The following is a 27,811-nucleotide window of genomic DNA, read 5'->3' on the forward strand; positions in this document are numbered from 1 at the left end:
GCATGTAACATCTCATGGTAGAGGAAAAAACAAGCTCTAATAACACTCACCTGTTAGGAGTCTTTATGACCTAATCATTTCTCAAAGTCCCTAATATTGTTCCACTGGACATTAGGTATCAGCACATGAACGGGGAATTTAGGTGTCAGCACAGACACTGAGACCATAGCAATAGATCTAAACTATAAATTACAATATGACAAGTACCTGTGCACCCACCACCAAGGTTAAGATGTATCAAAATATGAACTTTGACACCGCTAGCCAGCCTATTCCTACTATATGTATTTAATCTTTCCTATCAGAAGAAGGAATGAATTAAAATAAGATTCACCTGCTTTTCTCTACTTATTGCGAAAATATATTATTTATATATTTTTAACTAAATGGAATTGTGTATGTTTCCTGAAAAATTTTAATACATATTTTTATCTTGAGATTCACACGTTTTTATTTATAAACTCTAGTTAATTGAAATTTCACTACTATATAGTACTCTATTATACAAATGTTTCATAAATTATTTTTTCTACTTTGGAAGGATTAAATACTTAAAAGGACTGGCACATTTGGTTTTATTTTTATCATCTCATTTTATCTTCCCTAATTACCTTCATTTTCTACTTCTTTTTCTCTTCTTTCTTGCCTTCTTCTGAATAATTTTTATCTCATTCCCCCTTATTAGTTTGACATTTGTAAATTCTATGCAATCTAGTAATAGTTGTATTAGAAATTGTAACATCCATGCTTTGCAATTTCTCCAAATTGAATCTAAGAAAAAGAAGAATCTTTGTTTATCTGTTCAAAGCACTTTTACAGTTCTTAGAAAATCTCAGGAACCACCTGGCTGTGAAAAACTCCTGCTGGTGACCTTACCACACTTTGTGGACTCCCTATCAATGACACCCACACCACCAGCAGCTTGCTTCCTAACATATATACTCATGCTTTTGGAAGTATGACAGTTCTATTTCAGGAATAATTTCTATATTTCTATATTTTCTATATTTCTTTGTTCATCATTTCTTATTGCATGTTACACTTCTATGTCTGGAATCATTCTCCTTCCACCTTAAGATATGCCTCTTCCTGGAAGTGTGTGGCAAACTCTGGCCCTTTTTATTTTTACAAGCTAACTTTTGTTCTCTTTCATTTTAAAAAGATACATTTGCAATTTCTCCAAATTGAATTAAAGAGCTCTTTGTCTTTAGAAGAGTTTGGGCATCCTTTGCGTTTTTATTAGCCTTGCTTGGAATTTGAGCTTTTTGAGTCTGAGGATAATTATTTTTTATCATTTTGGGGGATTTCTTAATTATTATTCCTTCAAATATTGTCTTCCTCTCCTTCTTTCAGTTTTTCTTCTGAAATCCAATTACATATATTATATCCTCTCATTTTATATTATCTATTTCATTGCTCTTCTACTTTTCCATTTTATCTTTCTGTACCAGTTTCTATATAATTTTTTTCAAGTCTTTTTTCTTATTCATTAGTTCTCTGACTATTTCTAATGCCCTGGGGAGAGAGAAAGATAGAGATGGGGTGGGGGGAAAAGTGGGGGTAAAGAGAGAGTTTTAAATTTATTTTAATCATATTTTATTGCTGACATTATTTCCATTAATTTTCCTATTATTGTAGTGTCTTGCTCCTGTTAATCTTTCTTATTCTTTTTTGTGTTTCTTTAATTTTTTTTATTAGGCATCACATTTTCTATAGTATGTCTGGCAATTTCAGCTCTTGAGGTTTTTATGGGTCTGATTCTCCTGTCTTTTGTTGTTGCTGAGTAATGGTGTATGATTTCCTTGGGTATATTTTGATACATGATGAGCAGCTCACATTTCTGGAAATTTCTCAGTGAGCATTCTTATCAGTTGGTGTGAGATAGAAGGCAGGTTCCTTCAATAGAATTTACATTTGTTTCTGCCAGGCAGCTGGAAGCTGTCTCAGTTCAGAAGCACACTAAGTTATTTGCTTGAGGTTTTCTGACCACTGGGGTTCTATAGGGGTGGGAAATAACCCAGGTAGGAACCTGAAGAATCCTCCACCCAGCACCAGTGTTTCAGAAAGCTAATTTTTCTAGCTGTGCTCTGGAACATGTCCAGGAGATTTTAGTTCATCCTTACTATACAGGCTTCTGGGGTCCTAGATTTTTGTGAAGCTTTTGTCAAATTCCTAATCTTAGAACACAATCTCTGGCTTCAATACTCCAAGAGAAAACAAAACTCCAGCTTGCCTGAGTTCAGGAAGTGCCAGGCTAATTCTGGCTAAGGAGTCCTGTTTACCTCTCTAAGTTTCTACTTGCTCCTAGTTTTGGCTTCTGAGAAATCTTGACCTTCCTGCTGGTTCATCAATGCATTTAATATATTTTTTTAAATGTTTGAAATTGTAATCTAGCATTTCAGGTATTCTTGTATGGAAAACTCAGCCATATATTTAAACTCTGGTACTAATAGAAAATGAAATCAATGATTAATTTTAAAAACGTACTTTGAAATGCCTAAAAGAAGCACTATTTGCTTTCTGATTCAATATTTGTCTGTGTATCTATAGTGTTTGACAATGTCTAGAACTTAATAGTCTCTCAATAAAAATATATATTCAAATTCATCATTTCTTATTGCATGTTACACTTACTGCATGCATGTTTATGTGAAATACAATAATAATTTACAACATTCCATTAACATAAGAATCTAGGAAAGACATTGTTTTTTGAATATCTACTAGGTGCCATACATTCTTAAGTTTATGAATTACCACATGTAATTGACCCTACAATCATATCACTTTTTAAATAAAATTCATGTTCTGCACAATTATTTACTAAAAAGAATGGGGATTGTCATAAAGTGTTGAGATAAATTATTTTAAAGATGTTAACTCTCTAATAAATGAAGAAATAACAAAATGATAAGATTTTAATTTAGAAGTATCAGGTAAAGTTCTTTGATGGAAGCAAGTATTGGGATCTTTCATGAAAGAGCTCATGGCTAGTCAGGGAGGAACAGAAGATTGAACAGTGTGGCTCCAGACACTCTGGTATAATAGGTACAAAGAAATTAATGTTTGCCTGAAAAGGAAGAAAGCTTGATAAAGATTTACTTCATCATTTTTGTTTTCATTCTCTTTTAAGAAATATACAATTAATGTTTTAAACATGAATGGGTGCTGTACTTTGTCAGTGTTTTTTCTGCATCTATTAAGATAATCATGAGATTTTTGTCTTTAAATCTATTAATATGGTGAATTACATTTACTGATTTCCATATGTTAAACCAACCTTGCATCTCTGGGATGAAACCTACTTGATCATGGTGCACTATCTTTTTAATGTGTTTTTATATGCAGTTGCTTATTACAGAATTAGACTAAAAGTAATCTTAGATGGATCAACTGTTTTAAATTTTTTATTTGTGATAGCTTTAGCCTTGGATTTTTTTAATTACCATTTGAGATTTGTGAAGATATGTGAAGATTAAATAATGCAACAAATTCTTATGGTTTACTTTGATTTTAGTTTACACTATCAAGATAGAAGAGCATACTCTTTTATTTAGTTACCTCTTCATTCACCTAATCTTTATTGAATGCTTCCTAGTTGTTGAAATGCATTGATGAACAAAATAGTCTATGCTCTTAGGAATATATATATATATATATATATATATTCATTCTAAACTATATATAATATATATATATATATAAATATATGTAATGCCAAGTTATGACAAGTGTTGTTAGGTGGGGACAGTAAATAACATTACTGCGAATACCTGAATAAAGTCAAAGGGAATCTGTTTTGATTTCTGGAGGAAGACTCTGAAGGATGGAGAACTGAAGCTGCACATGTGTAGGAGAGCCCAGAGGTAGATTAAGCAGGGATTTGAAAGTGAGGACACAGAAGTCAATTGCAATCAGATCACTGAAGAACATGATAAGAGTTTTGAGCTTTGTTATGAATGAGGTATAAAATCACAGTTGGGTTTTGAACAGGAAAGGGAGAGAATGATTTTTTAGTTTAAAAGCTTCATACTTGCTGTGTGGTCAATAAGTTTCGTATGTGTCTGTGTGTATGGGCGTGCACATGTGTGCACAGAGGAAGCAATGGAGATGCAAGGGTGAAAATAGGCAAAATAATCCAAATAATCCAAATTTGAAATAGGTGATAATGATGAAAGTGGTATAAACCAATCAGATTCTTAATATATATTAAAGGTAGAAACAACATAATCTGTTGATGTGGAGTCTTCATATAAACATAAAAACATGCAAAATTACCATAAACAGAAGAAATATCAAGTTTAATGAACACTTTTTAAAAAGAAAAAATTTCAGTAAAAATTGTAATAATGTCCTTAAGCATTACCACATTCCACTTTGTAAGACTCAAATTTTGCTTTCAACCCAGAGTATCTTCAGTGTTTGCATCAAAGTATTAGTTTTCCAACTTCTCTGAAGAGGGAACTTTTACACCACACCATAATATAGGTAACATAAAGCTTATTTTATTCATATAAATGCTTTATATAAGTTTAAGTCTATAACATCTATTCTCAATTTAATCAGTTAAATAACAAATGTATTTTAAAGAATATTTTTAAAGTTAGCACCTTCAAAAACATTTGTTGAATGGCATGATGTTGATGGATGAAAGAATTTATTTTGAAGAGCCTGAAAGATTCAAGAAACAGTACATGGGAAAAGTCAATACCAATCCCCTCTACTTTAGTGGAGAAAGGAGAAAACTCTGGTTAAGATGGCTCTAGGGTCAGGTAATCACCATTACCCTTCTCTGACCTTCATCTGTTGCTAGCATCTAATTCAATCACACATGAACAAAGAACTAACACTTGACACAAATAGAATTAAAAACCTGCTTTTCACTTTGTATGTTCCTAATTCAATAGAACTAATATGATAATGCAATAGCACATTTCTTAAAAACAAAACATAATCAATAGGACTGTTCATTTTCACCTTTCATTGTTATTTTTCTTGAGCTAACTTTTGAAGCTTACCATATTTTAGAAGAACAAGCACAAGATGGCCTGGTTATTATCATTCACAGTGTATGACTTTTTTAAAATTCTCAGCGATTGGAAGCCATGAACAAAAGATTTAAGATTGTTAACTGAACTATCCAGTTATTCATTAATTACAATTTACCAATCAGTCAAACAAGTTATGACTCAATATGCTCAAAGCAGTCAAATAGATTTAAATGTATAGACCATGCATCCACAGAATGATTCTATTCTTTCTATTCTTAGATATTCTGTTTATCCTTGTTTCATTTTGGAAAGAAACCCAACACACAAAATGCTTGTTCTCAAAACCAAGAAGCTAGGGAACAAGGGCATAATAATTTCCTCAAATCTAATCCATGATTCATTTTCTTTTTTTTTTCAATATTTTGTTTTAGTTGTAGTTGAACACAATACATTTATTTTATTTTTATGTGGTGCTGAGGATTGAACCCAGAGCCCCGCACATGCTAGGTGAGTGCTCTACCACTGAGCACTCTACCCGCTGAGTCACAACCCCAGCCCCACCATGATTCATTTTCTTGCTGATTCTTTGAATGTTCTCTCCAGCCAGAGCATTTAAAATATTGTTTGTTTTATAAAGTTTTATTCATGGATAATTTTTCAGAAACTTTTCAGTTATGTAAAGCAAAGTAAATGTGAAGACAAGATTTTTCTAACAAAGATCCTAGCAGACATTTCTCTTTTGATCAATAAGTCTCTTCCCTGGGAATTGCTGAAACAATACCCCCACTTCACATGATCAAATGTTTGGGCTGCCACCCTCTCACAAAGGCCACTGCCCCTTTTCTAACAGTTCTTTTTACTGCCTGCCAATATTAACTATCCATCCTTCTTGCTTTCAGAAATGCTGCATCTTTACATGCATGGACCTATACTTTAAATGCTTAAAAGGAAATTCTTAGACATCTTTATGATTGATTATTCCATTGATCTGATGTTGTTTCCTTAAGTTTCATGTAAGATCAGGATTTGTGGAACTGCAGGGAATAAATAGTTATTGTGACATCTTCTGCTTTTATTGATTCTGATTAATAATACATTGTGATTAATTGCATCTCATGATCCATCAGTGGTAATATTCTGTGATAAAAATTCTGGCCCTTTATGATTAAAAATTGGTTTCTAAAGGAATGAATTTCATAAAAAGTAATGAAGGCAAATGGTGCTGTGGATGACTTTGAAAAATATTTTAATACTACCCTTATTGCTAGGAACAAAAGACTACAGGAAAAGGCATGTGCTTAATAACCAGAAAATGAGCCAACTATCTATTGATGTGAAATTGAGCAGCTTAATTTTGTTGGTTAAAGGTGATTAACACAGAGTATAAACCAATGACTGAACGGATCTTACAGAGAAGGAAAAAACATTTTTATTTCTCTGAAATAATAACATCATAAACTTTGCAATCTATCTTTATAACAAATGGGGAGCTGTAAAAGAGTCCCCTTTCTGGTAAGAAGTTCTCACCTGAAAACTAACTCATGGCTTCTTCGATATCAGTGCAACAAAGCTTTTCACTATGTATAAAATGAAAATGGTCATTTTTTTAATGGGCAATAAATGTGTGAACCTCCAATGGAGGGAAAATATTTTCTTAGAAATACTTTCATAAACTTGGTAATTAATGTCAGTAAATTGCTTACCTATAACTATGATCTTTTCAGAGGCATGCTGAATAAGCTTGAATTTTACCGTACTTGTAATCACATTTCAGAATGGAGTTGATGTTCATGTAAACTAGCTATTAAACATATTGCTCTGACTCTTGTCCTAAGGATGCTCACCTTAGCCCCTTTGAGCATCTTCTAGTAAACCATTTCCCTAAATATCCTACACAATCCAAATTATTCTTTCTCCCCTCCACTCCTCTCATCTACTCACATTTGACTTCTTCTATTTTCTTCTGATATTTCATTTTATTTTTCTCTAAAAAAGATGAGTGAATACTTAGGAAATCTCTTTTTTAACAAAAGTATGTTAGACAAACTGATTCCTAAATTTACAGATATCAGATATACCCCTTCCTACTTCCACATATCTTCCCCATGTGCTTAGAAATTTGTCAGTATGGGGAAAAGGAGAAGCTACCTGCTACTCTTTTGACTTTTTTTTATCATTTTAGGCATTGTGGTTTTGTTATAAGTTTTTGAGCCATATATAAAGCTGACTTGAGAGCCATTGATAAACATTTTTCCTTTCTTTATGCCATTATTCTCCTATTACAGCTCATCTTTTATTCCATCCATCTTTCTATTTCTGATCATAGCAGGAAGGGAAAGCTACCAATTTGAGACATAATAGGGTGAAAAGAAGTTTTGAAGATTATTATTTAAAATAATATAAATTCTTTATTGTAACTTATTCTAAATTGGGAAATTGCTATATAAATATGAGCAAAGATAGGTGGCTGGCACAAAAGCAGTTAATATCATAATAGATGGATATCCAGAACAACATTTGGGATGAGTTATTCAAGGCAAGAGATATGTTGTCAAGATTTCTGGATGGTAGAGGAAGTTTTCAAATCAAGACACAAGGTCAGAGTGGGAAGACAGAGTCCATGTTCTTTGCTACTTGGTCAGGGTGCCTTCAGGCAGACTTCACAATAACTTAGAGGTTCATATCCCAAACGTGCCTTCTATGGACCCACAGTCCCATGCAATTAGGAGTCACAGTGGTCAAGTAAATTTGCAAAGGGGCCAGTGCTTTGTTCCAATTATGTGGAGTCATGGTGCACATGAAAGGACTAAAGACTCTGAAAAAATCCTATGTTTTGGAAAAAAAAATTATTTTATGTAGCTTTTCCCAAACCTGTTTGACCTGTTGTCATTCTTTGAATGAGCACTCTTTAAACTAAAGCCTTGGATGCATCGTACCACTTCATATCTTAGCTTTATATCCAGTCATCAGGTTCTCTAAGTCCCAGGGTTCTTTCCTTAAATAATCTCTTGCAGCTCTTCCTTCTTTTCTGCTACTATCTATTTCATAAAGTTATTATCAATATCAATCAAAGTGAGGAGAGAGGAGAGAAAATCACAGCAATAGGAGTATGTGTAGTATCAAAAATCAAAACTCAACACCAAAACTATTTATTGCTTATTATCAAAATAATTTACTTTAGGTCAAAGTTTTTAAAAGAGATTAAAGAAAAGTATTAGATTTGTTGTATGTAACAACAACAAAAGCAAAAACAAAAGTCAGGTTGTAAGAAGTTAAGAACCACTGATTTAGGCCTGTATGAGGCCTAAGGCCTTAGTTTTAACTGTTTCTTTGCTCTCCAACGTACCATAGCCACTCACAGCAATGCAGTTTTCTGAAAACAAAACTTTATGCTCATTTTGAAAAGTCTTCTGTAATTCCATAAAAATATTCTGGAAAACAAAAGAATGCTCCAGAAGAACACTTGTCTGTCCTCAGACAAGACAATTGCTGCGGTGGAACCAAGTCTCCTTAAATAGACAGAGCACAGGGATGTCCTGAATCTGTTTTAGTCCGCTTTGTATTGCTGTGACCAAAATACCCAACAAGAACAACTTAGAGGAGGAGTTTATGGGGGCTCATAGTTTCAGAGGTTCAGTCTATAGATGGCCCACTCTATTACTCTGGGCATAAGGTGAGGCAGAACATCATGGCCAAAGGGAAGATGAACATGACAGCCAAGAAGCTGGGAGAGGGGAACAGGGAAGATGAATCCTTCCATGGCATGCCCCCAGTGACCCACTCCCTCCAACCACACCACACCTGCCTACAATTACCACCCAGTCAGACCATTCAAACCGGGATGAACTGATTAGGTTACAGTTCTCAACATCTACTCACTTTACCTCTGCACAGGAGCTTTTGGGGGACACCACACACCTAAACCATAATAAATTTCTACTTATATGAATTTATTATCTCTTCCCTACTAAAAAATCTTGAATGCACATACTACTTTCCCTGGTGATACTTACAGAATACATTCTCCTTTTATCTACATATTTAAGATATTTCATACACTTTCCAAATTTCTTTGCAACCATTTTCTTTTCTACCAGTGTCTGCCAAAAGCTTTTTGCTCTTATTGGATTTTTCAGATCACTGTCACCTGAATAATCCTTGCATGTTTCTATCACAGAACCTTTACTTTTGACAGTCTCATCTCTGGAAAATTCCCTGCCACTTACTTCTTTTCTAATAGTTACTCATTCCCATCTTATTTTATTTCTTTACTTACTTGTTTATTTATTTATTTGGATTTAATTCATATACTAAACCCTTTGTGAGTTTTCTACACTCATTCTGAACAATACTAATTTCTTCTTAATCAATATTCATTACCATAAATTTGTTTGCCATTATTTGATCCTTGTGATCTAAGACATTGCATATTTAAACATATATTATTTGTCCTCAATAAGATATACTGAGTTTAGAAATTTTTGTATTCCTTATTATTCAATAGCTTTCTCATAGTACCTAGTAAAATACATTACTCACAGTCCACAATCAATATTTGTGAATCTCTGGATGTTAATTAATTATGAAAGATCTGCAAATCCATAATAGAGTCTCCTTATATGAAATTACAGCATTACCATCCAAAATACATGTATGAAGATCAAATTGGTGTGACTATACTATGTATACAACCAGAGATATGAAAAATTGTGCTCTATATATGTAATAAGCATTGTAATACATTCTGCTATCATATATAAATAAAAAAACTGCATCAAAAAATCAAAATGGCATACCCTTAGTAAGATATAAAAGACATGATTCAATTATTTTAAACCTCTATACAGAAATTTCTCAGTTTTGAATGTAACCTATGCGAAACAGAAACTAAGTGAACTTCTTTACATTTTCAAATGGGAAAGGATAATCTGCTTTTCTTGATTCAAAAATTACATTCAAATGTATCAAAACATGAAAAGAAGGGACAGGTTAAGCAGTCATTAATTCAGTTACAGGAGGGGTTATAATTATACATTTGTAATGCTTTCACTTACACTTAGAATATCTTTCTTTATAAATATATCACATCTTAGAAATTAAACATTTATAGTTTAATTGTATCATTTTTACTCTAAATTTGTGCCCAAGACATTCTTTGTATGCAACAGCTGTCTAAGATCCCAGTCTCAATTGCTTTATACCACAGTTTAAATTTTTTGGCTTATTCATTTTTATATTTATTGTCTGCCTCCTCTACTATAGTGTGAGTTCCATGATCACATGCACTTTGGTTATCTCAGTCATCGCCTGTCTTGGTGGTTCTGTACTGATGTATTTTAGTTATCACTGTGCTATCAGAATCTATGTAGTTGCTTAGTACATAATTTTGAATAAATAAATAGAATTTATTTTATCTATATTTGTTTTATTTGTATGATCTAAAGCAAGTCACCTTTCCTCATTTGACCTAAGCCATTTTTAAAAATAGAAAAGTTTATCTTTCCAATGTTTTTAAAAAGGTGTTCCTCCAAGCCTCATAGTTCCCAAGAGCTAACTTAGAGTGTGAGGTAAGAACAAAACAGTCACCTAGGCTAATTCACTCTTCATTCAGCAAATCATTTTTTACCAGACCCCCCCCCCCCACACACACACACACACTGTGGTTTGCAAGTTAGAGAAGGAAGGTGTTTCCAAATAAATGATGTTTAAAATTTTTTATAATTTTTATTAAAAATGTAAAGTGGCTTTTAGAACTTAAAAAAAACCTTCTAAGTCATTTCCATAAATCTTTCTGGACTTTAGCTCTGATTCTACAGTTTAGGTTTTTGAGATTTTTACAACTTTCACATGTATAGGAAAATACTGAAAGAAATAACTATTCTAATATGGCACAAAATTAGCCTAAAAGTGATAGCATATGTGTTTTACCAAAATAATGATAATAAAAAAACATTTTTGTGTATTTGGAGCAGAGCATAAACCATTCCTATGATAGTGATGTCTGCAGTGTCAGTTTCCACCATGTGTTCATGACTGCTACTTCTCTTCCTGCTCAACCCACTCAAATTAAATATTGAAATCACTAAACCCACTATGTGGATCAAGTAGAAATAATATATCTAGAGCAACTACCCAACATGTTGAGAAGATCATCTACATTCAGTCTTATCAGTACTAGTAGTGGCCACAGCAGAATGTTACTGAATTGATTCTATTACTATTCCTAGATTGGCACCTTGACTTCAATTACTGCTATTGTTATTATATACTTTGTCTGATTGTTATTGTGTAGTTGTTTTCCCAATGCTTTTGACAATGACATCAAACCAACTGAAATTGTTGAACTTGAATATCCTTGAAACCAGACTAGTCTTGAACATTTAAGAAAGCTTTCTGCCATTTTCTTTAATTGTTTTTACCAAACAGACCCTGTGGGCTAATTGCATTTGAACTAGAAATAATTTTTACTTATAAATCCTTTTAGTTGAGAAAAGCTTATTTTCCACTAAGTCATGTTAGGCAAAATATTTTGGTAAAATGAGCCACACTGTAACCAAAAATATTTATGAAATCTAGAGAAATATAAACTAATATTCAAACTATATTTCTAGGAATAACAAAAACAGCTACTATCATTAAGGGAAAGATATGAATGTCAGACTTTTACTGAGACTTTACTGAATTATATCATTTGCTCCTCATGGCAATCTTGTCAATTAGGAATCACTAGGTACTACTGCAACTCAGAAAGTTTGAGCCAGGGGTCAAAAGTAACAAAGTCATTAAATGTCTCAACCATGTTTTGAACTCATATATAACTCCTTAGGCTGTTCTTTCACTATATTTCATGACTTTTGAAATTATATTAGATCTTACTGATTGATGAAGGTATTATGAATCCAAAAGAGAGAAATGAGACCATAAATGAGGTTTCCTGAAGCAGAATTCACCAGGCAATAAGAGATTGTCTTGCCATATTCTCTATTTTACCTTCCAGAATTTTGGGGAAAGGAAATAACAAAACTTCATCAACAATTTACCTTCTCATCGCCCTGTTTTCTCCACTTGTGAAGTTTTTTTTTTTTAATTACACTATAAATAGAAAAGATTGCAATAAATTATTCTGTTCTGTTGCTAAGTGAAAAAGAGGAGGATAGAACAGAAACAAAAGTAAAGCATAACAAACAAGAAAATACAGAGTTAAGCATTATTAGATTTGTCTAACATTAAATAGTAACACAGTGGGAAATACTGTTATACAGAAGAACTATTATAGTCAGCTTTTTCACTGCTATGAACAAAGACTTGACAAGAATAAAAAATTAGAGGAGGAAAAGATTATCTGTGGGCTCTCGATTTCAGAGGTCTCAGTCCATTGATGGCCAACTCCATTCTTGGGGCCCAAAGTGAGGAAGAACATCATGGCAGAAGGGTATAGTGAAGGAAAGCAGCTGGGAACATGGCACCAGGAAGCAGAGGGAGAGCTCCACTCAACCAGGACAACATATATACCCCCAAAAGCATGCTCCCAGAGATATACCTCCTTCAGCCACACCCTACCTACAACCCAGTTAATCCCTACCAAGGATGAAAGCTCCATTTAGGTTAAGGCTCTCATCATTTCATCTCTAAACATTCTTTCTTTGTCTCACTCATGAGCTTCTTGGGGAACAGCTAATATCTCAACCATAACATGAACCCTCCAAAGACACAGCATTTAAATATTTGATCCATGATTCAAATTAATAATTTTCAAATTATGACTAAGAATGTCATTTTCTAAGAAAAAATGTACTAGTCGTTGCAAAGTACTAGTTGTCTTTTTTTCTTTTTTTTTTTTTCCTGGAAAGAAACTTGCCAACCAATTAACACCAAAGCAATTTCAGTTACCTACCCCTTTGAGCACTATCACCCAATATCCACTGATGATTTCACAGACTAAGAGTCTCATTAAAGCAAAACTGTTGAAACTTAATTCTTAAAAGATAATCACAAAGGGAGAGTCTCATAAAGAACTGAATAATTTGATGGTCCAAACTACAAAACAAAAGCATGTTTTATTTAGTAAACAGGAGCAAAAAAAATGAAAACAATAGAAATGAAAGCCACCTGTAGACTATTATAGGCTGTTTTAATTTTGGTAGTAGATACCTTCCTACCTTTCCACTGTTTTTTGTTATTTATTGGAACTGCTCACATCTCCAAAAAGACCAGATTTTAGAGTCTGACGTTTCATTACACCAACATTGTTAGTAGCAATCAATCTAAACTTCTTTTTTGTAGTGCTAAGGATTAGAACCCAGGGCCTTGTGCATGTGAGGCAAGCACTCTACCAACTGAGCTATATCCCCAGCCCTCAATCTAAACTTTTTAAAACAAGTTTTTGTAAATTCTTTAAAAATAAATGCTCTTCTAACTTACTGAATAGATCCATTCCCCACTCCTTCACACATACTCTGTTTCTCTTATATTTGTAACTTTTCTTCTGAGATACTAGAAAGTTCAACTCTAAAATGGCATTGCTTATACATTAGAAAAGTGTCCTGGGGGACGCCTTCTTTTCAAATTACCTATCCCTTAGGTAACATAACTGACAATGATGGGGTTTTAACAGCTAAATGTATTTAATTAAGCAATTATTCTTACTTACTAGTCAGTAACTTCCCCAATTCTTTCTCTATGATCCAAGTTGGCAAATTATAATATGATAGAGAGTAATCACTGGTATTTTCTGAGTATTTAAAAAATTTCAAATACAAATAACATATTTTTAGAGAGAGAGAGAGAGAGAGAGAGAATTTTTTAATATTCATTTTTTAGTTTTTTGGCAGACACAACATCTTTGTTTGCGGTGCTAAGGATTGAACCCGGGCCACATGCATGCCAGGCGAGCGCACTACCCCTTGAGCCACATCCCCAGCCCAATACAAATAACATTTTATTAAATGTTAATAAATATATTTAAAAATGTACATAAATATATAATATGCAAGATTTGGGGAGATTAAAGAAAATACCATGTGAAAATATAATAGGATTCTACAATTCCAGAATTTATTAAATTACTTTGAGTTCATATCTTAAAATTTTAATCAATAAATAAATCAATTGTAAGAAGATAGGATTTATTTATGTAGTAATCATTCATTCATTTATTCCAAAAATATTCGCTGCTCTATTGTGATATTATGATATATATTTTAGTTGTTTCCATCCACAGATCCTGGCTCAATTCCCTCCCCATGCAGGCCACAGTAACTATAGGTCATAGAAACTCTAATCTAAACCTTTCTGTCCTTGGAGCCAGCAATAAGGAAATTCTCTGATCAATAGAACAATATAAATTATCTTGTCAATATAGTAAGTGATAAGATCCTCCTCATTCCACAGGGGTCCTGCCCTGGAAGGAGGAAGGCTGCACAGACAGACTATTATATTGTGCTTTTAAAAAACTGAATAAACAAATATTGGTTGGTTTCGTCACCCAATCTACTAGTCTATTAGCAATGTTGTAATCAATCAAGCCTATGCAATAAATTCACCATGAAAACTCAGAACAGCATTTGGAGAACCTTCAGACAGCTAAGCAGGTAGAGATTCCTAGAGGGTAGTATGCCCAGAGTGGTCATTGAGGCTTCACCCTTCCACTATACCTCACCCTATGCATCTCTTCATGTGTATCATTTATAATATGCTCTATAACAAATAATTAAACATAGGTGTTTATCTGAGTTCTATGAGTCACTCAAGCAAATTGGTTGAAGATGAGGACGGGGGTGTAGGAACCATAATTTATAGCTGGCCAGTCAGAAGCACAAGTAAAAGCAAACTAGGTCCAGATGGGGGAGGTGGGTCTTAAGGACTGGCCTTCAAATTGTGGGATCTGACTATCTCCACATAGATAGTGCAAGAACTGAATTAAGTTAAAGGATTCTGGTTTCCACTGAGATATTGCCCGCTTGCTGGAGGGAGAGAAATACCCCTACTTTTAGGGTCCCAGAAGTGATCTGTGTTGTGAATGTAATAGAAGAAAAGGAATTTGAGGTGGAATTGGTTTTTCCTTCTCTATATACTCAGATCTGCTCTGTCACAATCAGAAATTCTGTTATGCCACGAGCAGTTAAAGTCATAATCCTCTCCTTAAAGAATTTAAAGTCTAGAAGCAGAGAGATTGGAAAAAAATGAAAACACATTTTTAAAAGCACAATTTAATAAATTTGAAGGGAAGTCCTTTACCCTTACAGAGGGGATGAGGCATACCTGCCTAGACTAGAAAAATCTTTAGAAAGCCTATCAGAACAGATGCTAATTAAATTGAACATTAAAGTATAAACAAATGTCCAATGAAAATAAGTAATTCAGGTGAAGAAGCAGACACTGGGAACAATGATGATTAGATTACTCAGGTTAAAGTTAAAATGCTCTAGGAAAATCTAACCATCATGCCTTATAGACAGATGAATTTATAGGCTTAGATTGCAAAAAAAATGAATTTTAAGTTGGAAACTATATTAGTCTTCTAGGGCTTCTATAATAGAACATTACAATTAGATTACATTTGAACAACATAAATTTATTTTCTCACTGTTTTGGAGGCTGGAGGTCTAAGAACAAGGTCCCAGCAGGGTGGATTCTGAGGAGGCCTCACTTTCAGCCTTGAATACAGACACCTGACTGTGTTCACACCACCTTGCTTCTGTTTGTGCACATCCTGGTGCCTGTTCCTCCTGAACAAGGGCATCGCCCACCCTTATGACCTTGTTTAACCTTAATTACCTCCTTAACTACCTTCTAAAAGGCCCTGACTACAGTCACCTCAGGTGTTAGGGAATGTTGAGGAGATACAAGACAGTTCATAACAGAAACAGATTTGATAATAGGACAGACCTTAATATTATTATTATCATCATTATCGTCATCTTACAAATGGAGAGACTGGATTAAAAGTCAATTACTTGTGCAGTCATACTGAGAGCATTTGAAGTGTAATATGTCTAGTCCTATTTCTACATTCATGGGACATGGCGATCCCTGACTATAAAATACAACTTGAACGATAACAATAATAACATCACATAAGCAGGCAGATAATTAGCTGGGTAGGTTATGAAGGTCTTGTAGAACACCACTAAGTCTATTGAATTTCCAAAAGGAATGTGATTAAGTGGTCCTAGCCAATTTCAAGACACACATTCTCTTGTGATGATGAACAAGAATGTCCTAGAAATTTTCTCAGGACATCAAACACAGCTCTAAATCTTACAGATAATATCCCAGGGAACCTTTAATATCCTTACAGAATAAACCACACTGTTAGTGACTCTGAAAAATGACGGGTGAAGCAGCTGCCCCAGGTGTGATCTGAAGCTAAGGCTTCAGGAAAACTAGATATTTCAAAGCCAGCTTTGCCTTGCACCGGTAAACCTGCCCCTCTGGCTGTGTTCAAACACCTGGATTGTTCACTGCACAATATGATGATTATCCAGCTTTCACCAGAGGTCTGTACAAGAACAAAGGCTGAGAGGTAAAGAGGATTTTTATTATTAGGTTGCTATTCTTATGAAACATTTATATAGCAAAGGAATCATCTTGCTGTTAAAAAGAAATTTTGTTAAGGAAACTTTATGAAAAACATGCTTATAATGCCTTTAAAGTAACTATACATGTATTACAAAAGATAAATAAATAAATAAAAATGAAAGTTAAAAAAAAAAGGACTGAGTTAGGAACTCAGAACCACATTTTCAAAGAGTAAGGGAAAATAGAGTCATCTATTGGACTAATTTAAAATTCCACAAGCATGGATTTGAGCATTAATTATATGTCGGGCAGAATTTATTGTATTATGGTGCATGTGCTGATGTTAGAGACTCCCCATTTCTCTTCTGCCACAACTTGGAAATGTCTGGAGCCAAAGGCCCAATTAAAGTGGGTAGTGCAGAGCACATCTGTTATGAGTGTACAGCTCATCTGGATTCTTAGGTTCCCAAACGCAGTCAGTGCATTACTTTCAACTATTCCTCTTCTCCCCTCCAATCCCCCAGTGTCACTCAACACTGTCACTTGTCTAAATAAACCACAGGGGCCAGACTTTTTGGAACTATGATGTTGACCCCACTTTCTGAAGTGAGGAAGGGATCGGGGAGGGGTGAGTCAGGTGAACGATTTGCATTACCAAAATAGATTCCACACACTTTATTCATTTTGCAGGCTAGGTAAGATGAAAAAGAGTATCTTTGCTTATAAATATTTCATACAAAATTAATGTTTAGGTCAATAAACTGCTCTTCAATAATTAAATATATAATTATATATAGATAAATGTAGATATATATAGATGTAGATATAAATACGCTAAAAGAAGAAAGGAAAATATTGACTTTTTGGTGGAGTTTTGGCAGGGAGTTTATAGGTAGTAGGACAAAATGAAATGAGGAGCTTGGAAAGAAAGATGGTAATGTGAGGTCACATCATTTCAAAGGATTAGGAAATAAGAAATAAGAGAAATAAATAAATTAAAATAGGGCAGAAACTTGGGGGGTGAGAAGAGAAAGAAGGAAGGAAAGAAAGAAAATCAAAAGATTCCTAGATTACATGCTAATGTCAAAACTACATCATGAGCTAGTTCCTTGTTTGGATGTTAGAAGGTGGTGCATGCAGCATGATGATGAAGATCAACGGCCTTGGAGACCTATGAACTGGCATCCCTGGGCCACTGAGTGGGTGACTTTGGGCAAGTTATTCCATCTCTATGAACCATATCACCCTTGCCTGTGAGATGGAAGGAATTATAATACCTGGAGCTAATGTGCAGATTGCCTAGTACAGCTATGCAAAAATACTTGGGAAATGCTTGGCAGAGAGTAAATGCTTAATTGCCTCATTAAGGATTAAAATTATAGAGCCCTAGACTGGGAAGGTAGTCTACTGAACCTCACCAGCTTCAACATTTTATAGAGCAGGAAAGTGAGTAAAGACATTTAAGTTTCTTACCAGAGTTGATTCAAACAAAAAAAAAATAGTTTTCCAAATCATGTCTCAGTGGGTTTTAGAAACAGAACATAATGCTGAGAGAGCCCTGAGCCATGGTCAAGAACTCTGGGTTCTAGTTGCAGGACCTTGAGCAAGTTCCTTAATCTCTGTTTCCTTACCTAATAAATGTGAGAGGTGAGGGAGAGATTGTGTCATTCAGCTCATGCTCATGAAGTGTAGAGAATATGAGTGTAATTGACACCGAAGGTGTTTGATTACAGTGGAAAGGACAAGGACTAATCGACTAAGGACACAACAGGAGAAAGCAGAATGAGGTTGAGTTTTTGCCAAAGGAAGAACAACAGGAGCAAGGGGATTTTCAGCTCAGATCTCTCTCTCTCTCTCTCTGCCCAGAACCAAAATTCCACCTATTTTGTTTTCTTTTAGGATTAACAAGCATATGGAGTACAGTGGGGGTGGTGTTCAGAGAAGGCTCACTACCAGCTACTCACACAGCTTGGTACCTAATTTAGGAAAATGATTTGAAGAAAATTACTTACACTAAAGCAGTAAGTGTGTTGGAATGAGAAGAGGAGGAGGACAGAGTTTCTGTTCTAAAATCACATTGCTCAGATTATTTGCCATGAGAGCATATGAATACGTGTAAATAGATTGAAAGGTGTTTTACTTATTAACCTGTAGCCTAAAAAGTGAACCATACCCCTCAGCAGGATGAGTGAAAAGTTTCCTATTTTGTATTAAAGATCCAGGAATCTTCAAGGACTTTTCTGCTCAGCATAGTTTTCTCCATTATAAATCACAGCTCATCCTAAGAGCGCAACATTGCTGTTTAACAATGATTATTAGTGATTATACAAACAGGATACCATCTATGGCCAATTTTCAATACCATTTAATCTTACAATTAAATATGTGCCAGCTGCTGTGGTGCAAGCCTGTCATAAGTTCAAAGCCAGTTTCAGCAACTTAACAAGGCCCTAAGCAACTTAGTGAGAACCTGTCTCAAAACATAAGAAAGGCTGGAGATGTGCTCAGTGGTTAAGTGCCCCTGGGTTCAATCTCTGGCACCATCCCCAAAACTATTTTATTTGATGACAAACTATTAATTATAATAGCAAATGGACATTTATATATCCATACATGGGATCTGGAGGCACAGTGTTGAGGGTCAAGATCCCCAAGTCTCTATTCTGCATTTGGGGAACTTTTCCCCATGAAGGACAATCAGTGCATTTCCTGAAGCTGTATGTCTTCCTGCAATTTTTAAACATCTCACCTAATTTTCCTCTGAACCAACTGAATTTTATAGTTTCAAATAGAAGCTTTTACTTTGCCCTTTTCCATTCTCTAATTTTAATTATGGTAGATTCCATAGTTTCCTGGTCATTTTTAGATATCAAATAACTCTGACCCATGTTGTCCAATTTAAAACTTCATTTTCTTCTCTCATTTGCCATAACACCACCACCCCATTCTCCAGCACCAGCTAAGCTTTAGCCTGGGAAATCTCAGTGGGTAGAGGTTGTGTTGTGCTATTTTATCTCTCTCTCTCTCTCTCTCTCTCTCTCTCTCTCTCCCCCCCCCTTGGTTTGGGGTGGGAAGAAAAGAGGAGAAAATGGACCCTCACATTTGATGGGACTATGGGACAAGCAGTTGTAATCCCTTGTCCAGGAGCTCATATTCAAGACCTTGTGTGGGTTCACTGTAAAGGCAGCTGCTCCAGGTTACCATGTGTGAGTTCTTTAGGGAGACTGGTAGGACCTCCTCTCCAGGAGATGTGGTTTTAGCTCACCCTATTTTCACACAAAAAGGGGACATATATAAGTACCTTCCGTGAGCTTATTGGAGCCTTGGGACCTTCATACACCCTGGCTTTGTGAACCAGTTGGGGTTCAGTACAGGCTACTCCTTTTCTACTCCTCTCCATCATGGCCTTCGTGTTCACACAGCCCAGGGAAAATCAAACCCTCCTTCAGAGCATAAATCTTACCTAGGAGTGAGATGACAGTTTCCTCTTCTTGCACACAATTGAACCACTATAAATGGTTCTCTTTGAGTCTCTCTCCTCACCGAACTCTGCGAGGATAAGTGGACATACTGGAACCACTCTATTCCTCACCAGATGGATGACTCACAGATCTTAAACTCCTCACAAATACATCCGAGGACCTAGTAGGAGAAATAATGATCATTGTATCACAGCCATTCAGTCCCTCTCCTGGTGAGCTTTGTTTGTTTGTATTTGGTTTTGTTTGGGCACTCTTAGAATATGGCTATCTGTTTTCTCTTCTTTAATCTTAGATCTTGATAGCCATCACAGGGGCAACAAGGGAAAGTGACAGTCATCCTGCAGATACTTAATGTTTCCCCATCCAATGCCATCAGTCCCCATTCTGCATCCAGTCCTCCAGCTGCTGCCATTGGAGCAGAGCAGGTACATGTTCTGCCTCCCTTACTGCTCTCAGCCTTAAGACCCTTTATTTAGTCCTAGCTTACATAAGCCCCCCCAAATCCTGCCATTGCTATTGCACTTGTTAGTATAATACCATTTTACTCAGAGAGAATCTCCTATCAGATAGACAAACACTTGGCTGGACAAAGTGGCAGATGGTACATAGGCCTATTCATAGTTTCAAATGAATCAAAAAGCATGTTAGGTGTGATAAGAAACAACAATAAAATTTCAGCAATGTCAGAGAATATACAGGTTCAAATGAACAGAATCTAATCATTTTTGAAAAACCCTCCAGGACTTTTTATGATCCATGAAAGAAAGTCACTTGTATTGCTTTTATAAGTTTTTTTTTATCTGAAATTATACTCAAATTGATCACTCATCTAACTCACTAGACAAGGCTTCAGATGATTTTTGTTTATTTTCAATAATTAGGTTTGGCCCAAATTATCCTCTAGGCTACCACTGGGGAGGTTTAAAAATATGCTTTGTATTCTAGAGGCAATTCAAACAAACAAGTGAAAAACAAATCGAAGAAAAGAAAAAAGGAAGAATGTGAAATTTGGCATATTCATTTGCTTTCACCATAGCAACAAAACTGCCTCAAGGTTTATGTGAACCAAGATTTGTTTCTCACTCATGTGGCATCCAGGCTGCAGACTTGCTCCTCCTCCATCTGGCTCCACCAGACTCGAGGCATCAGTGCTCAGCTCTGCTCCATGTGGTATTCAATCCAGAACTGGAGGAGCAGCCCCACCTGTTTTCACAGCCCAAAGTAGAAGGACAAAAGGCCAAAGGAAAGCACAAAAATATATTTAAAGCATCTATAAGGGCACGGGCATACATTTCACTCAGTCTCATTCTGTTGAACAAGGTAAAACCCATGGCTCTTCTGACAAGGGCTGGAGAAATATACTCTGCCTACAAGAACACACTGGAAGTCACTAGGCAAAGAGTATGGATGGACCATCTTCAGAAGACAAAGCATTGAGCTGGGAACAAAAAACACATCTACCACATAGTGCGGGCACAGTGGAAACATCCAAAATAGGAGCATATAACATTCTTAAAAGATGACTTTGGTGATGTTAATAATCATTAGCTATAAAAATCATGGCATGCTTGTAAATCAAGTCATTTACCTACCTTATAGGCCCCCTCATATGTTTAAAAGCTCTAAAATGTATACAATCTCTAGAGTACAGATTTAATTACTTTCCATTTATTCCCTTTGTTAATAGCTTTATATTTGAGTTGTTACAACAGAGTGGTTTGTTGATAAATATTTATTGCAAAATAATAATTGATTGGAAATTACAGAACTGCTGTTTAGTAAGGTTTCTTGTTTTTGTTTTGTTTTACTGCTATGACTAGAAGACTTGACAAGAAAAAGTAGAGGAGGAATGGTTTATTTGGGGGCTCATAGTTTCAGAGGTCTCAGTCCATAGGTGGCCGGCTTCCTTCCCTGGGGCTCCAGGTAAGGCAGAAAACATCATGATGGAAGAGTTTGGTAAAGGAAAGCAGCTGGGAACAGGGTACCAGGAAGCAGAGAGAATGTGCTCTGCTCAACAAGGACAAAATATATACTCCAAGGCATGTCCCAGGGACCCACCTCTTTCAGCCACACCCTACCTGCCTAAGGTTAACACCCATTTAATCCCTGTCAAGGGATTAATGCATTGGTTAGGATAAGGCTCTTATAACCCAATCATTCACCTCTTAAGTTTCTTGTATTGTTTCACACATGAATGTGGGGGGACACTTAATATCTGAACCATAACAATTGCCTTGGCCCATATAATGGCCTTTATGTGCTACATTCAATAGACCTTTAGATTAGTATTTCTAAAAGAGCAAATCAGTAATCTAACAACTGGCTAGTCAGATGGATCTCTTATTTTTTTTAAGGAGTATGTACCAAGTTCCTCAGTAGAGTGAAACATTGAATGAATGTCTTAACCACTGAAAGCTTGTGTTAGTGAGTGAGCTTTTTGTCACTATGACCAAAATACCTGACAAGAAAATTAGAGAATAAAATGTTTATTTTGGGCTCACTGTTTCAGAGGTCCACTCCATGATTGGGCAAATCCATTACTCTGGTCCTGAGATGAAGAACATCCTATACTTGAAGAAGAAAAAAAGCATTCAGCCCTAGAAAAGAACTTCTGTGTTCCCTCTTCATCCACAGGAAATATACAAGTGGATAAAAATCTCAGGCAGCCCCAATGATGTGAGATGTTGTGCTGTTGAGAATGGCAGAAGGGTGTGGCAGAGGCAAGCTGCTCAGCTTGTGGCAGCCAGGAAGCAGAAAGCCAGCAAGCCAGAGACAAAATATAATCCCCAGGGTCATGCCCCCTGTGACCTACTTTCTCTAGCAGCATCCCCACCTGGCTGCAGTTACCACCAAGTAGTCCATTCAGACTATTAATCCATCAAGTGGATTAATCCACTGATGATGTTAGAGCTCTCATGATCCAATATTTTCACCTCTGAACATTGCTGCATTGCCTAACACATAAGATTTTGGAGGGACACTTAGATCTAAATCATATCACAAGTTAAATAAAGTTGGTAATGCTAAAGAGATATCGTTTTACTTGTTAATTGCACTATTGAAAACTTACAATTAAAAATTCCACATAGGTATTGGACTTCAGCCTTTATCTGTCCTGGGCTCCTAAGAACACCTGAAGAAGTCACATTCTAGATCCCCCTATGCTTACTAACCACTGGTCTCCTGAGCCACATACTTCAGCACACAGAGAATAGCAACAGACACACAAGGAAATAGGCAGGGGGAGTCCAGGGCTGACCTGAAATTCCTTATCACAGTAAAGATGAACTAATGATAGTTCATAACAGCACAACATCCCACACTATTGGGGCTGCCTGAGATTTTTACCCAGTCATGTATTTCCTGTACCTGAAGAAGGAAAAAAGCATTCAGCCCTAGAAAAGAACTTCTGTTTCCCCTTTTCATCCACAGGAAATATACAAGTGGATAAAAATCTCAGGCAGCCCCAATGATGTGAGATGTTGTGCTGTTGAGAACTAAAATTAAGAGCAAGACTGAAGTGGGTTATGAGGCAAAGAGAGCAAAGATGGTGTGATTACTCTGTTCTGTCCTGCTGGTAGACTGATGAAATATGAACTATCTGTACTTTTCCTGTGGCTCTAGCAAGTCAATCACCATGTGCCCAGAAGTAGCGATATGCATGATGAAATGGAGAAAAGCTTTAATATCCAAGGAAAATCTCCATTTCATGCTGGCTAAGGTTTGTTTCTGTCTTAGCTATCTCTGAGTCTACCAGAATCCACTTAATTTAGGCAAATACCCTTCTGACAAATGTGCTCAGTCATCCAAGATATATTTCCTTCACTCTTGCTTTTTTTGCTTATGGAATCTAACACTGTCAAAATCTCCTTTTAATCGTCTAAAATTTCTGCATTTATTTCTTTTTAATGTTGCCATAGCTTACAGTCTACAAAGCACTCAGACTCATGTTCAAAACAATATCAAATTTAAAATACAGTTGGATCTTGCAGATATTCAGACAAACAGGTCTCTAGAATTTTGAGATTTACCTCACAGTTTTTGCATGATCATGTTGCCTGCATCTCAAAAAACTAGTCCTTTAATGGCAAGCCCTCTTAATACTCCTCAGTCCCTTGGCCTTAACTTTCTATTTTTAGACATTTTATTCGGCATAAGCAATTCTGCCTCTCTCAGGTTACAATGTCTTTCTAAAGGATTTCTGTATACTTAAAGAATGGTGGTCAGCTGTTTTCCATAGCCTTATTAACAGAGGAAATGGGTAAAACTCACAGCATGAGGGACTTACCACTTTCTTATAGGGAAGGTCATTGACAGCCTACTGGAAACCCTCCACCCAAAACTATGTAGTATGGCTTTTCCTGCAGATGAAAATTAAGGGCCATGTTAATTTTTCTTGTCAGTAACAGCATCTGTGCCTAAGGGTACAGGAACGGAATAAGTGACCTCTCTTGGTCATTGCCAACCCTGTATGATTTCCATTCTGCCATGTAAAAACAAACTCCTTATGTGTCAAATAAAAAAAATCACAGAGCTTGAACCAGATCTCACCAGGAAAGCATGTAATTCTGGCAGGAATCAGGGTCTGAATGAAGCTCATTTTCCAAGGGAAAAAATTACAGCAGAATACACTGAGTTTTCTGAGCTTTTATGTTTTTTTTAAAACACAGTCACATATTCTCTCTGCAAATCTTTTACACTCCATTTTATTTTGAACAAGGAATCAAACTGAGTGTTTCCTCCTTGGGCCAGAGTGAAGCAAGTATATTACTCATGAGAGAAGCAAATTAATTTCTAGTAGAATAAGAAATAAGATTATTATGAACACAAATTAACTATACAATTCTGGCAGTCCCTATGACATCAACCCTAAAATACATCTTTTCTTTCATTATTTTAGTAAAAAGTTGTCAATTTCATCCATGCAGAATAACTTCTTTTTTATGAGGTAGACAGAAGTTGGGTGGTTAAAGAGTTATATTTATGTACTAGAACAGGTTAAAAAAGTTTCAAAAAACAAGAAACTCGATATTCAAAACATAAAAATGCTGGCAAACACTGATGTAAGATATAGAAATACTCTATTCATCAACTTTCTATTTCCTAGACTATAAAATGCTACATTACCCAGTCTTCAAAGTACTGTGAGAATCCAAGAGGTATATGATTCTTCATAAAATGTCTTGAAGTTTTACAAGTGCATGCTTGCATTTTCAGTTTTGTACTCATATGCACCCAACACACGTTTCTCAGGGTCTCCAAATAATGATGTGATTCATTGATTACATGTCTGACGTTTCAAAAATTTCATCACAGGGCTAAGTAGGAAAACCTTTCAAGGTGTATGCAATCTTCTTCCATTGAAAACGCACAGGCAGCAATAGAGCATATTTTCCTGTAATTCATCATTGGGTCCTTGAGGGTTTTTTTTTTTTGTGTGTGTGTGTGTGCATGTATGTGCATGCACACATACACATGTGTGTACATGTGTCTTAATATGTTACAAAAATAAATAAGAACTGTTATCTGGTGAAACAAAATGTCTGTAATTCCATTGGGAAAGGAAAAGAGGTGCTTGAAGATACCCAGCTTCACATGGATGGCAAAGGAGCAGGCATTCATTTTCAAGCAGTACATAATTGCTCAACTAATTTAAGTGTGTAAGAACAGAAGACAATGGACAAATAAAAATAATGAATATGTTAGAATCTTTGTAACCTATACGCAGAGATGCAAAATTAGAAATTCAGAATACATACACACATACACACACACACATACACACACACACACACACATGCATGCCAAACACCACCCCCTTTCCCTAGGAGTCCATTCTCCTTTCTCCTAGTTCCTTAAATTCTTATTATTTTTCAGAAGAGGGGGAAGCTAAAGACCAGTTTGAATTAAAAGAATCAATCTAAAAGAGATTAAGATTCAAAAGAATTCATCTTTCTTAGTCTATGTCAGTGTTTTAGGGCATAATAGAAAGTAAAAGTTTTAGCACATTGTAATTGTTGTGAAAGCAATAGAAATTGTCACATGGAAGACAGAGTAATCAAATACTTGTCACTGTTCCATTATCTTGCAAAGTATTCTTACTTGCTTGTGCTCTGTGCCTCTGATGTGCATGACATGAGCAAACTGCAGGGCAGACAGAAGTTAACTTGGGGAAGCTGCAACATACAGATGGATTAATGCTTTTTGACTGCCTAGTGTATACATTGTGCTAAACACTTTCCAAACATGTAGCTCCTTCTATGTTCTCTACAGCTCTCTGTAATCAGTTAACTTATTTATAGTTGAAGAAATACTATCTAAATATATTTATGTAACTTGTAAGTTATAGAGTTAGGGATTGAGCCCAGAGAGGTCTGAAAGTTTAAAAAGAAAAGAAAAAAAGAAACATTCTCTTGCCTCCAAGTTATCAAGCGAAATGCTGGAGAACAGAGAAATGCCTAGGTATTTGACTGTGTGGGGATGTGACAATTTAAAGAAAAGAAGAAAAAAGCCGTGCTGGATGATTAAGTCACACCATAGCATAGTCACTTATAAAAACTATTTCTAAAGCTCTTTGTCCATATTTTAATAAGTTGAAGATGTTCTTGAGATAAGTGTTTGTTACAGAATTAAGAAGGTGGAAAGAAAAAGTGCATTGTGAATTGAAATGAGAAAAGGCAAGGTCTCATATTGATTCTTTACTCTTGGAATCTCATTAACTATCAGATGGAATTTAATGACTGCCCACAAATAAACAGCCTTTCTCCCGTTCTTAGCTGTTAAACTGCCCAAAGCCACCCATACGGATTTGTCTGAAATGCTCTTAATGTTCCTGCTGGTGGTTAAAAAATCATCCTTAGATACCACAATTCTTTTTCTCTCTTTCCTTCAGGCTGCTAAAAGATGCACAGAATGAAGTTTATTTTAAAAGCTGGTATCAGAAGCTGTTGGCTGCTCTCCAATTCTGTGCAGGAAAAGCCTTGAATGATGAGTTTTCTAAGGAGAGGAAACTCATCAAAATTCTGGGAGATATTGGAGAAAAAGTCAAGTCTGCCAGTGACCCTCGAAGACAGGTTTGTTAAGAAACCAATCTCAATGTAGTGAAAATTATTTTATTTTTAAGTTTGGTTCAATTAAATTTTAATTTCATAGCTTAGAAAAAAAATTCCTTGACTATACTTAATTATAAGACATTTAATTACTTTTACCAAGTTTTTTTCTTTTCCACTGAACTTTCCTAAAGTTAATTTCTATCACCCAGGACATGGTTTTGTGATATAAGTTCCATGTGGCACAGACAGAACAAGAAGAGACCTACTAAAAGGCAGTTTAATCACAAAAGCCTGGAGACAATCTTAAAACGGCAGCACTGCTCCAACTTATAAGAGAAGGTAGAAATAGTGGGTGTAGATTTTCCTAACATTGCCCTAACCAAAACCATATTTGAAAAAAAAAGTTTTCTTTTTTTTCCAAAACAAATATAAAATGACTTAAATGAAACAAATTAATAGTGTTCCAGATAGTGATATTTTTACAAAGATCTTAGATGATAGTTAAAATACTATGTGTTTCTCACTGATTATAATAGTAAACCTTGCTATTCTTTTCTTTGGTCTAATAGAAGAACATTTGCTCTTTTTAATTATCTGCATCAATAGTTCCCTTCCCTGATATAGACCATTAAGTAAGGTTCTCTTTAAGTTCAACATTTGACATACAGGGAGATGGTGGACATTCATCCATTGTATGAGGAACATTATTCAATAACAATTGGGGACTCACTACAGACTTGAAGTTAAAGGAAGAAATATGACTAAA

General features: G+C 35.4%; 1 protein-coding gene across 3 annotated transcripts in view; it reads left to right on the plus strand.

Annotated features, from left to right (window-relative positions):
- The window catches only part of Pik3c2g (phosphatidylinositol-4-phosphate 3-kinase catalytic subunit type 2 gamma), a 340,206-nt gene that overhangs the window by 192,846 nt on the left and 119,549 nt on the right, over positions 1-27,811 (plus strand). For all 3 annotated transcript variants that reach the window (XM_048787228.1, XM_015498207.2, XM_048787229.1), the window contains one exon: positions 26,886-27,066. In XM_048787228.1, the coding sequence (XP_048643185.1) occupies positions 26,886-27,066 (181 nt within the window). The remainder of the gene's footprint in view (positions 1-26,885; positions 27,067-27,811) is intronic.

The sequence above is a fragment of the Marmota marmota genome, unplaced genomic scaffold (assembly GCF_001458135.2).
Source record: "Marmota marmota marmota unplaced genomic scaffold, marMar, whole genome shotgun sequence".
In the NCBI taxonomy this organism is placed as follows: Eukaryota; Metazoa; Chordata; class Mammalia; order Rodentia; family Sciuridae; genus Marmota; species Marmota marmota.